At 47.0% G+C, this 14953-nt stretch overlaps 1 protein-coding gene across 1 annotated transcript in view; it reads right to left on the bottom strand.

Moving 5' to 3' along the window:
* Positions 1 to 466: 466 nt before the first annotated feature.
* LOC144104938 (calcium-activated chloride channel regulator 3A-1-like) overlaps positions 467 to 14953 on the bottom strand; it is a 59293-nt gene continuing 44806 nt past the window's right edge. The window contains exon 10 of the mRNA XM_077638167.1: positions 467 to 829. Coding sequence (XP_077494293.1) covers positions 492 to 829 — 338 coding nt within the window. The 3' untranslated portion in view covers positions 467 to 491. The remainder of the gene's footprint in view (positions 830 to 14953) is intronic.

Consider the following 14953-nt stretch of genomic DNA (forward strand, 5'->3'; position numbering starts at 1 on the left):
TTCTCTGCCGAGTCCGGAAGGCAACCACAGGTTCTAAAAGCTTTAAATGTTCTAACGTTTTCCACAGCACTACTGAATAACCGTACTGTGGAGGCAGCGGATAACAATACTGTGGATAAAGCGGTGTGTGTGTTAGCCTCAGTTATGTAAAATGCATCATTAGATTTATTTAAAGAAATACAATTGCATTTATAGAACATGTTTCTAGGCGCATAGAAATATTCAGCATCATGCAGAACGCGTGGGATGAAACTCGATTTTATGGAGCTATCATGAATGCTACGGTCAGATAGCGCGAAATGTGCCCCGACAAAAAAACAAAATCTTTACAAAAGCTTCCCTTCCTCTTTCATGTGCTGTCGTCACGCCTTCGATTAGACAGTCCTATAAATCGTTGCCAACTTGCGCAATTTTTCATCCTTGTATACTGCACCTAATAAGTGGAATAAGCGCCTGTAAGCCGCGAACACTTGACAAAACACGTCTGTTCTTTAGTGCTTACCCTTCCCATACGACAAGCGAGCTCCAGGCCACGTCCAAGTTAGCTTCACCACGGGAGTGTTTTTCTTTCCCAGAGTCGTGGTCGCACGAATGAACGAGACCCTTCCTGGTGGCACTTGGTTTATCGTAATATCTTCCGTGACTTTAAAACTACCACAGTCTGCCACTCTCTGGAAATCTTCCATAGTCTCCGCGGCTGTGCCGGTGGTGTGGTCGGTGGTGTCGTCGTCGGAGGGGTCGTCGATAATCTCGAGCATAGAGATCGGGTACCCGGTTGCCAGTTCGGGAAAATCGTACGCCGGTTCGAAGCTGGTTCCCGGGGCTGCTCCTGCGTGAGTCGCAGCTGGAAAAGGGGCATAAGAAGAACGAAGAGGAGATCTCAGACGACAAATGAGTTCGCAAGCTCATTACAAAAATTATATAGACGATGCGCTCCTGCCTTTAGAACGAGCCACGCAACTTGGGCGACAACTTCCACCATTTTTTCAACTGTGCTCTGTAGGTGTTTTGAGTCTGCGATATATAGATGTAAAGAAATTGAGAGAAACGTGTATACGCGTACAGTTACAAAGCTCTATGTTTTCCACAACAACGCCGGATTCATAAGCAGACGGTTTTTACACCAGGAAGACAACGCCGTGAGTGGCGGCTGATGCCCACTGTCTGTCGCACGCAGCACACCTCACAGCACCGCCACCAGCGGAGAGGAGCGTGGCGCTACTGCCAGGGGAAAGCACACAAACCCCCTCCCCCTTCCAGGCCGCTGTACGATCGCATTTTTTTCGCATGCGCCCGCGTCGTTGCGGCAGTGCGCAAGGGCCGCGGAAAGGCCGGACCATAGTCGAACAATGGGGCGCATGAACGCATCCGCCTGTGCGCACGAAGTTCATCAACTTCAACTTTTTGCCGAGAAACGCAGAATACTGGGCGCATGTAACTATGACGAGTGGTTACAGCGACATCGAGGTTCACAGTGCGCCACAGCGGCAAGCGGCAGTTTCCCCCAAGTTGTTTTGTCGCCGTCTACACCGAGTTCACCGAGCGGCCTTCAACCTACGCTGTCTACGGAAGACGTATACAGTGCCGGTGTCGTGAAGTGTTTATTTGGAACCGTTTGTTATAGCTACAAGTGTTCTTTATTTGCGCGAGGATCTTCACGAACAGCAGCGAGTAGCAGCTCCATATGGAGAATTTCCTTCACAACGCAGTGACAAGTGCCACTGCAGTGAAAGCGATTGCAGTCGGAACGAGTGATTTTGAGTAAGTGGTATCGCCTGCAAGTATAATTGCGTCGAAAAAGCTTACCACGCACGTCTTGTTATCGCAATGCTGAAATGAACTTAGAGCTGTACAGCAGACTGTGTTTCGGGTGCACTCGTGTGTCCCGAGTTTGAGAACAGCCGCGAGTACGACGCGACTAAATGAACTTCGTGCTCTGCAGCCAGTCGCATTCTTTGCAGCGGTTGCAGTGATTGTGAGCACAAGTTGTGCTGCGGCGTAGCCATCATCGATATCGATCGTAGTTCGTGTGTACTGTGTTGGACAAACGCCGTGAGTGCGACGAGACAATTCTGAAACTTTTCTTCTGCGTATGCGAAACAACCTCGGCTGCACGGCCGTTGGGCGGTTTTCTGCCAGGACTACCGAAGTGTCGCCAAAATTCTGCGGCATTGTGCTCCATAAAGTGAATTACCAACTATGAGTGGCCGCGTTACGATGGTATGCCGGAGGCACTGTGAAATCTGTGTGAAAACATCGATGTGCATGCAAGCTTTCACATTAGAGCGTCTTTTTTAATTTCCTGCCGGCTGAGCAGGCCCATATCGGCAATAAACATTTGCGTGACAAATTGAATGAATCTAACTTCCCCTGCTAAGGATCATGGTCTGAGAAAAAGCAGTAGTGTTAAGCTTGGGTTGTAACATGTTATCACCAGATCAGGAACACCTATATAGGAAGAAAAACCATTGTCGCAAATCTTTCACCGGTGTTTCACAATACAGAAGTCTCTATACGTGCCCACTGACGCAGCTCTCTCTCATGAGAATTTTATTTTATCTGATGCAAAAAAAAGGAAAAAGGACCAAAGCATATGCTTACGCTTCTCAAAGCAATGAAACCATAGCCTATAAAATTGTGCCGTATTAATATTGTCACCGACAAACGTAGCAGGAAGCGGGAAGCACAGTCCTTTACTGCAGCGGCTTGACGAAGAGAAGCGCTTATTCGAGACAAAGACGACGTTTGGGCATGCGCTGTGAGACATGTTCGGCCACGATGTGGCCGCCAGGTTCGGCCACTCCACTCGACTGACGAACTTGCTGGCTCGCGGAGGGATTGTTTATGTGGTCGTCACATACGCGCAAGGATTCCCTGCTGGGCTCGGTGTTGGTGTCAACGGCTCGCTGGGCGGAAAAAGATACCATGAACTCCCGAAGGTCGATGACCGCACCATACTCTTGAAGGAAATTCATGCCCAGAATGAGATCTTTAGAACAGTCACGTAATTCGGCAAAGGATCCAGTGAAAGTAAGACCGGGGATCTGGATGCGACTGGTGCACACAACGATCGGCGTCACTACATGACCAGCGGCGGCGCGGATCACGGCTCCACACCAATGAGTCAGAACCTTGCGGAGAGTCGTGGCGAGCTGCCTGCTCATCACAGAAAAATCAGCTTCGGTATCGACGAGAGCGGTCACTACATGACTGTCGGCGGTTACTAAAATTTCAGCAGAAACTAATCGCTCGCAGCACGTCGGTGCGGTCGTCGAATCGGGTCGTCGTCGCTCAGGCCGTCGCATCAAATGTTCGGGTGGAGGCTATTGACACTGTGTAGTGGCGGTGGCCCTACCCCCGGAGGACGCCGTCTCCAGTTTTCTCGGTGAGGGCACGTGCCTCTGAACTGACCAGAGGATGAGGACAGACCGGGAGAAGCAAAGCGCCCCGGGGATGGCGATTGCGATTGGCGCCGCTGCAAGGTCGGGGGCAGCACCTGAACGGCCAGGTACTCGTCTATGTCCTGCGGCGTTTCACCCTAGCGCGGTCGAGGCGCGTGAGGTGGGAATCCTCTAAACCCCTCCGTTGGTACAGGCAATTCCGCAGATTGTGGCCGGGCTCCCCCGCAGTGGTAGCAGAGCGGGCGATTGTTCGACGTTCGCCATACGTGCGCTTTGCTGAAAGGAGGGCACAGGTCCTGCTGCTGCTGCTCGACGGGACGCAGGTAACGATGCTGTGGTGGTGGTTTGGAAACGGGGCGAAACGCTTACGGCTCGGGGGCAGATCGGTGCAGGGCATCGCTGTAAGACATGACGTGCGGCTCCGATAGTGGTTCATGTGGTGGCTGCGCCACTCGCCGCATTTCGTCACGGAGGACATCGCTTCTAGAAGGTATGCTTGCCGACGAAGCATCCAAGTGGAGTTGTCGCAGGTCTTCGCGGATAATGCTCCGCACAAGCTCTCGCAGCGCCTCATCCACGGGGGTTCACAAGAACGCGCAGTAGTGAGCTGCCGCTACATTTTCCTGACGGCCGTATAGGGCACTCCGTTCCTGCAATGAACGTTCCATGCCAGTAGCTTCCTTGGCGAAGGCGGTGACGGTTCTCGGAGGGTCGGGCATGACCGAGTCGGCCCGATGTAAGAGGCGCGTCATGTGCTCTATGAACTTGGCCACGCTCTCGTTGGACTGCTGTGACATGGAGCAAAGGGCAATTAGAGCATTTTCCTTTCGCTCGCTCGAGCTGGATGTGGCGAGCAACTCACGGCGAAAAGCTGCCCATTTGAAGAAGGACGCCTCGAACCACGTTTTCGCGGAGGTTTGCAGTGCGAAGTACACATTCATCAGCTTCCGCTCGTCGTCCCTTTGGTTGAATGCAGCAACATGGTAAAAACTGGCCAACCAACCTTCAACATCCTCGAACCGGTCGTCATGGAAGGATGACGGCGACCGAGGTGCGGGAAAGACGAACGGCGCGGCACTGCCGGAGTGCTGACCTGTCTGGGTGCCAGTGGTGGAGGTCATAGCTCGTACAAGCCTTGTCAGTGGCTCAAACTCGGGTTGCAGGCCTCTCAGGCGACGGCTCGCTCGGGAACAAGCGTCAACGATATCGTCGGGGTCAGCATACAAAGGAGGACACCAAGCGCCTCCACCAAATGTCACCGACAAACGTAGCAAGAAGCGGGAAGCACAGCCGTTTACTAGGGCGAGGCTTGCCGAACAGCTGCGCTCCTTCGAGACAAAGAAGAGGTTCGGCCACGAGCTGATGATGATGATGATGGATTTTTATGGCGCAAGGGCATCTATGGCCTAAGAGCGCCATGGCACAAGGTATTTTTCATATGCTGAAGGCGGGCTCGAAAACCCATTTCCCAAGCATCTCACCCTTAATAAGCCGAGCACCAGACCAGGGGAAAGCTTGTACCCATTGTATCACCGGTGGGTACCCGGCGGCACTGGGGATCGAACCCCGCACCTCCCGCATTAGAGGCGGATGCTCAACCACTTGGCCACCGCTGCGGTGCATCGGCCACGAGCTGGGAGACATGTTAGGCCACCAGGTGGCGGCGGCAGAATGTCAGCAGTGTGGCAGAATGAACACGTTGGTTCTGGATCAGAACTGTAGATACAGAGTTTTCCGTAATAGCGAATCGTGATTAAAAATTAAAAGCATTTTCAATAAACTGCTGTGATTACAATGTGTATTTTGCTTAGCAGCGTGGAATCAAGTTGGATTTTAGGCAGATGGTTGCAATATCAAGTGCATTATCGTGGTTGCCATTGGTTTTGGTAAAATGCAGTGATCTTGAAGTGCTCTTTGAGCCATGACAAACGGTATAGAAACTGTACTCTTTGAATCAGCACTAGATCCCATATTTATTGTTGTTTTCATTACGGCGCTGTTGCTGAGGGGCTCAACATCTTGGCTTTATTGGTGTCGAACAGTTGTTAACTAGCGTGTAAGCTGTACCAGCTTGTGTAAGGCATTCTCGAAGCCTTTAGAAGTATATGCCATCAATACACATGCACGCATGCATATTCTGCGATCATTTACTTGTGACTACCGGCAGTGAACATTATTTGCCTGCGGGATGAAGGCGATGGTGGGCCGATGAGAATGTATTTGTCAGAAGTGCAGAAAGCTTCCTAGATTTTCTTCGCCTTCTTTGTGTTTGCTGCATTTCTAAATTTGTTTGCTTGAATGTAGATGCTTGTTTGTACATTCCACAATGCTCAGCTATAGGCTTCCGCGGACACACATCTGTTCACATTTGTCATATGATCGTGACAAGGCCATATTTGTTCATATTGCTAAAACCACGTTAACGAGGTTTATTTCATTTCTCAAAACGTGCTATGCGCTATTGCACTGTGGTTGCTCCTGCAATGCTGACGTTTTGCCGTTTCTGAAATATCCTACAATGGCGGTGCAGCCATCGAGCTGTCGAGGCTGAAACCGCATTTAATTTCAACCGATTTCCTTGCTGCTTGATTGGTATTTGCAGATTCCCTGCTTTGCACCTGCCGAGTTCTCCTCGTGGCCGACATGCTTTAACTCTAGTAGTTTTTAACTTCGTGCCTTGTGCGGTATTAAAAAAAACATCAAATTAGTGTTGCAAGTAAACATCTGTGAGATTATAACAAAAAGGTTATACAGTTAGCGAGCGGCTTAATTATTTAATTCGTGCAGTGAACAAAGTGCGCCAGGAAATGAGTTGCCGGTCCATTCAGTGCCAATGATTTTGACACAAGGAAGAGAAGTGTTTTGTCAGTCAGAAAGTGCGAGCGGAGAGAGCTGGCATGCAAGGCAGTTCAAGGTTTAACAAAAACTTCATTCTATGCTGCATGTGGTATTAGGGCAGTTCCAGGGTGCAACAGCCATATTATGCAGCCTGTATTTATCGCCAAACAGTTCTAACAGTCCTTGCGCTGTGTAATAGTAACTGGTTACCACAGGCCAGACATTCGCATTAATGTCCATATTGCACGACAAAAATATGCGAGTCCCAATGGGCTTTTTTGCAATTAAACCTTGTCAGTTATCCAAACAGAAAGTTTCCATGTTAAGGCATGCATGCTTTGATAAAGTTTCATCCCCAGAAAAACTGTCCATAATTCAAGCCATCACATTACAGGGTGGATACTAACGAGGCATGGCTGCATACAGCAGAATGTGGTAATTTTTTTAGTTCTGATAATATCACAAACATCAAATCATTGCACCATTTCTGTGAGCAGCGTGGGTTCCTAAGCGTGACAAACACTGTGTACTAGTCTCACACTGCTAAATTGTTGTGGCCAATTAAATTGTTCTTTCGAAATCGGTACGCTTTTTGAAAAGCATTCTTCTTATAGTATACTTGTTTTTCTGAAATACACTTGCACCTTAGTCTCTTTGAGAAAGCATGCGATAAATTCCTCTATAAAATAATGCCTTGCAGCGTACTGTTTTGAGCAGGATTTAAGTGATCCTAGCCAGCTAACAGCAGTTGGCCCAAGCTACCTCTTGCTCACTCTCTCTTTTTTCGGAATCTCGGGCAACCCCAAAGGTATCGTACTTGGCCCTTCTCTTTTCTTACATTCATTATTTGCATTCCTTTCACTGATTCATTCAACTAGTTCATTGATTGCTATATGGTCTGCATCCTACTATCCATATCGACGTTCCTACCCTCCGGAACAACCATCTGCGGGCTTGAGAATTACCTATTTGCCAATGTTAATTGTACTGCAATAATAGTTTCTACTGTCAGCGATACGCGTCTCCATTACGAGCTGATATGCGTAAGTATTCCCTTTGTGCCTGTATCCTATTCTGTTTCAAGCGAAGCAACACAGGGACTTCCATTATGTGATGTGGTTAAAATGCTAGGTGCATATGTTTACGCATGTGACTTTTATGTGCGTGTATCATATGATCCTTATCCTCATCTCAAATGGACAGCCAAGTATGTCATGGGACCAGCATTTAAAGTATTTATAAAGGGATCCGTCCTTCTTTATAATGAAGGTAAATTTCACATACAGTTGTGACGTCATTAATGCAGTCAGATTACAGCTGCTGTGAACCTTCTGAGTGAATGTGATTTTCTTACATTGACGGTAATGAAACGCATGAAAAGGCACAAACCTGTACTGAATATTTATTCATAGAGTTGCTGTTTTCCTTACATTAGTAACATGAGTGTTCATATAAGGCCCTGAGGAGGATTGTTATTTTGGTGCATTATATTGAAAAAAGGAAGCCAGAAAACACTTTCGTTTGCCTAATGCATGCAGCCCTTATAGCAGTGTTTAAATTCACATACGCTCCCTGTATGAAGCCGAAATTAGACATAGCCTAGGCAAAGATCTTCAGGCAGTTGGGCTAAGAACTAAGTTATTTTAACATAAGGTAAGCCTAAACAAAACTTTGGTAGATTGAAATCGAAACTTGCAAAAAAACAAGCTTCACTTTGCAGAAGACGTTGCTAATAACCGCCGCTAGCACGTTAAAACTTTATACGTAAATAGTGCTGCAGGCAATGCTCACTTTTAGCTGCTGTTTTGGTAACCATAATCACTGTTATTATACCTCATTTTTTTTTTCTGGTCAGGAAAAATTCCTAAATATTACTGTAAAACTATATGTGAGGATATATGTAATATACCCGACTCAGACTTAAATGATTGTTTTTTATTTCATTGTATTTTGCAACAACACAACTTTCACCTTGTAAATATATTTCTACAAATTATGCTTTAGATAACCACTATGCATGGTGAGTGCATCCTGTAACCCAGAATAAATGAAGTATTCTTTCCCAACCTCGACGAGGAGCCGCCCAGATGTAAGCCAATTATGCCGTGCAATGTATGATTACGCCGTGCAATGTATGATTACTTTTATTCTAGCGGAATTTAAATCAGTAGACACGAACATTTGCATGAGCGTACTTTAAAAAACAGTCTGCATGGCAAGGTAAATTTGTCCGAGATGCAATCAGTATTTGTCGAGGGAACTGCTTGGTCGCAGCGTCTGTTGCACGGTGACGGATTACGCGCTGTGCAATCGCTATTCCTACCTATTCGACCACGGTGATCACGTAGACAATTCTGTGTCGATAACAGCGTCAATTGAAAATGGAATGCGCGGAAAGTCCAGCATTGACAGACGTTCCGTCGGGATTGTTGTAGTCGGAGTTTACCATGAGTGTCGCGTTCTCAGTTATGCCAGTGTACAGCACCCACTGTCCCATGCAATTTTAATCCACTGTCGAGCGGGAAGTACTTGTGAATCCGCGTAACATCTCCGACCACAGCAAACCTTGCAAAATAGCTGTGCCTGTCATAATGCGGTGGTTTAATTAATGTTACTTTCCATCAACAACCTCTACACTTTCTCAAATTCCTAATATGAAGACCGCATTTTTTAGCTTTATTAATTATTTACGAGGCGCACGTTCAATCGGAGCCGTCTTGCATTTCTAGGCACGGCATCACTCGCCAGCGCCGATCGACGCTCAGCGCGAAATCCTATCTTCTTTCCCAGCCGCAATATGCGCGTACTCACAGAAAATATAGCGCTCCTCAAAATGTATTCATTTTGAGGAGCGCTATATCTCTGTGTGAACTATATCTCTGTGTGAACTATAGTTCACACACAGACATTTTTCATCCAAAGGTTTGTCAGCGCGATGCAGATTTTTTTCACTGAGCTTCCTACGGGCTTCGTCCTTAGGAGCACGTACAAAAAGTTTGCGAGTAATATAATAATTGTTTATTTTTCACCATATTGAAGTTATTTCCAGCCAGCCTAAGCTATAAATGTTGGGTTGTGAGCAGGTCTGGCAGTCAAGCTAGAAATATCACCCGCGAAAAATAAATCAGAACGTAGGACCTCCTGGTGACAGTAAACGAATAGCGTTTATACAGTGCAAAATATCAATTATAATATTCATTATGCGCGCTCTTATGTACAGGACGCTCCAAAAATAAACTTACAAATACACCCAAATGAACTAATACTTGCTAATACACTGATGCAAGATGCACTTATACATATATTCCACATAAACGACTTGTTAGAGATGCAGTTTTCCCTCCAGTGGGCGTAGGAGTTTCACCTGTTAATTGCCATTTGTTTCATTTTTATTCCTCAACTTATTAAAACAGGAAGGAATATCCAAGCGCATCGCAGTGCCGGTCCTTCGGCATACTAACCACATCACAAGCACAGCCGCCCTGCGAAGAAATTCCACCCGAAAAACAACGAACGATGCTAACAGGGACCCCGGAACTATTTTTAGAGTGAGTGGGGTGGGGGGGGGGGGGAAGCAAGTCTTCGAGCTTATTTTGATATTAATTTATTCATTACTCATATACATAAAAATTATTTTATTGTTTTTTTATTTTTCAGTGCTCAAAGGTTGATGCAAGCTGCCACGTTATAGTGACGACAGTCCAGTAGTCAGGAAGACAGCGGAAAGGCTTCGAAAAGAAAGCATTCGAGTGTACTGACTCGCACCCACTGTGAATGACTCAGCAGGGGCGATACCCACAAGCGTGCTCGGCGGTCATCGAACTGAACGCTTGCAGTTCTTTCAAGCTGGCAAGGAACCTTCGAGATAAAGAACGAAACACAACTTCAACAATCTGGAAAAATGTGGAAGCATTTGCATGCGCCCATGATCAATGGAGATAAGTCTGGTCACATCTGGCATTAGAAAACAAAATGATAAAGCCGTGTGCCGGCGGTTTTGAGTGCGAACGATCAAACGGTGCAAAGATTGACGGCAATATCAAACGAATTCTAATAGGAAGCTTTACACACGACGAGTCAGACAGTCGACTTGTGCTGAGACATGAGTGGTTTAGGTTACTCATATACGAAGTGCTTTACAACTGGCTATGAAGCCAAGTAGTAGCGGAGCCCCAGTGTGCTTTGCATTAAAAGAGTCCTTGAAATGAAGTGTTTCAATTGTTAGGAGTCTGATCTAAGTGGAAGTAATTGGAGACCGGAGGGGGGGGGGGGGGGGAGGTGCTGCCCCCTTTGGAAAAATACTGGAAAATGTTCCGAGGTCTCTGGATGCTACACAATCGTGCGGCCATCTGCCCTTCTCTCCGAATGGGACACGGTGCTTCCAAATCTAGCTCGACCGCAGCGCCCCCGCACCAACTTTTCATGCGCAGTGCGACACGCAAAAGCAAGGGCGGCGGCAGGCGTTCACGGCACTCAACCTATTGCTAGGGTCCCTACAATTGCTACCACACTCTAATCACAGCGGGCACCACTCTACCGCCATCTATGAGCGAGCGGCGGTAGCTTCGTTCGCTCGATATGGCCGGTATCGAGGGAAATGGACTCGATCTCTCCTTGCTGTGTTCCCCTCCATTTCTAAGGCGCCCGTGTGCTGTGCCATGTAAGTGCACGTTAAAGATCCCCAGGTGGTCGAAATTATTCCGGAGCCCTCCACTACGGCACCTCTCTCTTCCTTTCTTCTTTCACTCCCTCCTTTATCCCTTCCCTTACGGCGCGGTTCAGGTGTCCAACGATTTACGAGAAAGATACTGCCCCTTTTCCTGTCCCCCCAAAACCAATTATTATTATTTTCCCCTCACCTTGATATACTTTTGCACTCGGTTGCAGCTCTGATGGCGTCGCGGCTCAGCCCGCAAACGGTCGCTTGAGCCGCGCTCTAATAAGTGTCGAATTACAACAAGCAGAAATTGGGCTGCTAGACCGTAGTTCTTTATACTACATATGATAACAGAAAACTGCAGCACCGTGTGTAGCACCACTGCAACCCCGTACCGCTACTACCCGTGGTAATGTGCACACGCAGATGGCTCCGACCAGTTAGAGGTGCAGAGCAGATCCATGCGCAACTACCCTCTTTGGACCATCTGCGCATCCGCTATCTGCAGCTTGCACAGAAGTGGCAATATAGGCTGCGTTTTTCTTCGAGTTTACAGGCACACACAAAACTTTCCCTAATATAGAAATCACGTTTGGCAGTGGCGAGCAACGGACGCACGCGACTTGCATATCATTTTTTCGCACTTTTTTCAGGACACATCAGCCGCTGTCAGGTTGCTCCAACAACCAAGCGCTGCTTCTACCGTCAGCGGTATTCGGCAACGCCCCCGCACACGACAGTAGCAGAATCGAGCGACGGCACCACCCTTGCACGGCTTGCACTTCCTTCCGCACTTTTTCCAGGTTAGTGGATGCTTAGACATGCTTAGACATGCTTAGACGGCTTAGACATGCTGCCATACGCCCACACAATGCGCAGTTAAGCACCACGGCATCAGCGCGAGAACACAGTTTCGGTTCGCGGCAACGGTAGGAGAGCAACTGGCGTACAAGCGGTGCGCCGAAGCTAGCATCTCAAGGGCATAATTGCAAGCGGGGGGGACAAGTTGGGGAAAACTTTCTTAAATGAGCATGTGACAAAAACTTAAAACAGCTACGCACAGTATGTAAAAGCAAGAAAGTAAAAAATACGTAACATCGGAATACGTCGTCTAGGCGGCAAACGGTCTTCAGGGCACCGCGATGCAAAAATCACAACACAGAAATCGAAAGGGTACACTATTACATGAAGCGCAATACGTGCCAGAAGATATGAAGTAAACGGGATTATATTAATCTACGGCAGACTGTGTGACAATAAAGACAAACTCTGAACACGTTTGACATTTACCAATGCTCTTGGGAAGCCTATTTCTGTTTGCGGAGGCATGCGGAAAAAAATGAATTATGATAGCCTCTTCAGACCCCTTGTCCCTCTACAGGGACACTGGTTCTCATATCCTGAGGAGAAACTCAGTTTATGTAGAACATGGACCTAGTGTCCCCCTCGGAGGACAATTTTTGTGGCGCCTCCTGTGAAGAGCGGAGAGAGATATCACGCTCCGTAAAGAAGACATCATGGCGGGATTAAACACGAGAACGTTTTTTATGCGACGGAGAGATAAGTCGCATTTTACCATTGAAAACTTTTGACCGGGACCGTATTCAATATATATAGAATTCCTATCGCCTAAAGAACAATTTTGTGCAGTTCATTGCGAAAAAGCATAGTTTTCTGCCACCAGCGGTATAATAAAATAAATGTATCTCCCTGCACGGGGACATTGGGTCCCAGTGCTGGCAGTTCTTGGTTAGTTCCGGGTGATGAAACGTTTTTTGTTCAACGCACGCAGCTTAGAAATTAAAACACTTTTGTTGTTTGTTTATGCCCTGGCTATTAGCAAGGCCGAAGAGATCTCGGGGTCAATTTGTCAGCGTGATAACTCCGATGTATCCGAATCTGTCAGTGAAGAAGATCCTAATGATGCATAGTCCTGTAATACTGAGGAATACACTGATGTCACCTCTGGCAGTGACCGGGTAGAGCCAACTCCTCAAACTTGGCGGTGACGTGTTTTGTGGAGAGGAGCGAGTTCGGCTCCAGAGAATGCTGACCCAGATCTAGAAACCTGGACATACTGCTCATTTGTTAATTATCAATTGTAAACATTAGATTCTTTCAAGTTCTGAGTAGGGGGACATTCTGACAGCGTTTGAGGATGCCTACAAGAGCGTGGGAATATCCTGAACTACCTAAGAAATACATACATAGGAACCCTAGTGTCTCTGTAGGAGTACATGCATTTTAAGCCATGGCGAAATTGCGATAACTGGAACTGAAGTAGAAGCTGATGGGGCCGTATATTCATTTCACGTTGGTGTGGCATCGCTCCGCGCCGCACCGTCACACCATTTATTCGCATTAATTCGCATTAGTTTACTTCAATTCACTATTATCACCCTTATTTCACCATTTATTCACCTTAAATAACACTTAAAAATTTTCAATAATAATTGATTCGATTTCCATTAACTGCGCATTTCTCTTGTTTCATCTCAGTATCCATTTCGGGTGTTCAAATCTGGCGCAACTCGTTGGCTTCGCGCACACTTCCGGGCACGTGGTCCCAAACTTACGGCGTTTTGAAATTTGGCGCCACTTTTTACTCTCGCCCGCCCACTTTTTCGAACCATTCATCCGATCTCGAAAATATTTGTTTCCTGAGCACCCTCACATCATCCTCCTTTGATTACAGCCACTCGTTTGACGCTATCCCTTCTGATTTCCCCAGAACAGCTGCGGCCACGTTTTTGCGGACACGACCTTGACAACGTGGCTTAGTAAAGCTTTCGCTTTCATAATGACTATCAATTCTCTATCTTGTTAAACATGTTTTGTTTTGCAGCGAAAGCTACTCTACGCTAAACGAAACGATTTCGCCTGTCTTGGCTATCTGTTCTAAATGCGCAAACGCGAGTTTTGCCTCAGGTGACCCGTGCGTGACGTCACTGCTGCGCTGCCGCCGAGACCGCCGCCGACTCCTCCGCGTCACCCCCTCCCCAGCTGCGCGTTGACGCCAAGCCTAACTATGTGCCTTAGTGCGCATGCGCGTGGGGTCGAATGATTATGCGAGGCGATGCACTCGGCCGTCAGTTGCAAGCCATGGAAGAGAAGCCCTGATTGTTGCAGCAGCTTTCGCTGTGTTTACTGGGCACAGCACAGCGAAGCCACCGCTAATCAATTTTTTCGATGCAGTAAAGATTCAGGGGCTTGGCAGACAGACAGCGGTAAGTTTGACTTGCCCTCGTTTCCAACATTCTCTTTAAATCTAAAATCCTCTGGTGGAGGTTGTGGATGCATGATTGTTTGAATGCGGTGTGTGAAATTTTTCCCGAATTGTTTTACATGCGGGATGATGTTGAAATTCGGTAAGTTATATCCGGAAACGGTTTAAAGCCTGTCGTTTACGGGCCACTGTCTGGTAAATTGAGCTCATTTCTTGTAACCATGCAATTTGATTTAAATCCTGCGATAATTAACAAGTATGATGTAATCATTGGTTTCGACTTCAACATAGGTACGTTACGTGCAACTATGAGCAGTGCATCTTTCGATGTTTTACTCAGATGCTTTTGTGTTACAATTATGACTACGAATCCAATCCGCAAAACCCCCGCCTCTCAAAGATGCATTCATATATTCGTAACTATCATCGACTCTTCACTCATCACTCAGGAGTTGCATGCTGGGACATGAGTGATCATACGGGTGATTATTTTACTCCAAAGTTAAGCAGGGTATCTGAGAGCATAAGCAAGCCGGGGAGATCGCGTGAATTGTTAGAGCGTATTGAGGAAAAGAACAAGTTTTGTCTGCTATTTATCGTCACCAGTGATGTTCTTGTTTTTCAGCGCTCCAAGAGGCATTGGAAGAAACTTAATTCCGATATACGACAGGCTAAGGATAGATATTATGCAACTTTCAATCTGCATCGAATCGCCCTGATAAACTATTGGATCAGCTCCGGTTGTTCGACTCAGCCGTCTCGCTGGTTAGAAGCCCCAGTAAGACAACTAATAATGGAATAGAATATTCAAGTAATCATCTCACACTAGAA

This window comes from Amblyomma americanum, chromosome 9 (genome assembly GCF_052857255.1).
Source record: "Amblyomma americanum isolate KBUSLIRL-KWMA chromosome 9, ASM5285725v1, whole genome shotgun sequence".
Classification (NCBI taxonomy): Eukaryota; Metazoa; Arthropoda; class Arachnida; order Ixodida; family Ixodidae; genus Amblyomma; species Amblyomma americanum.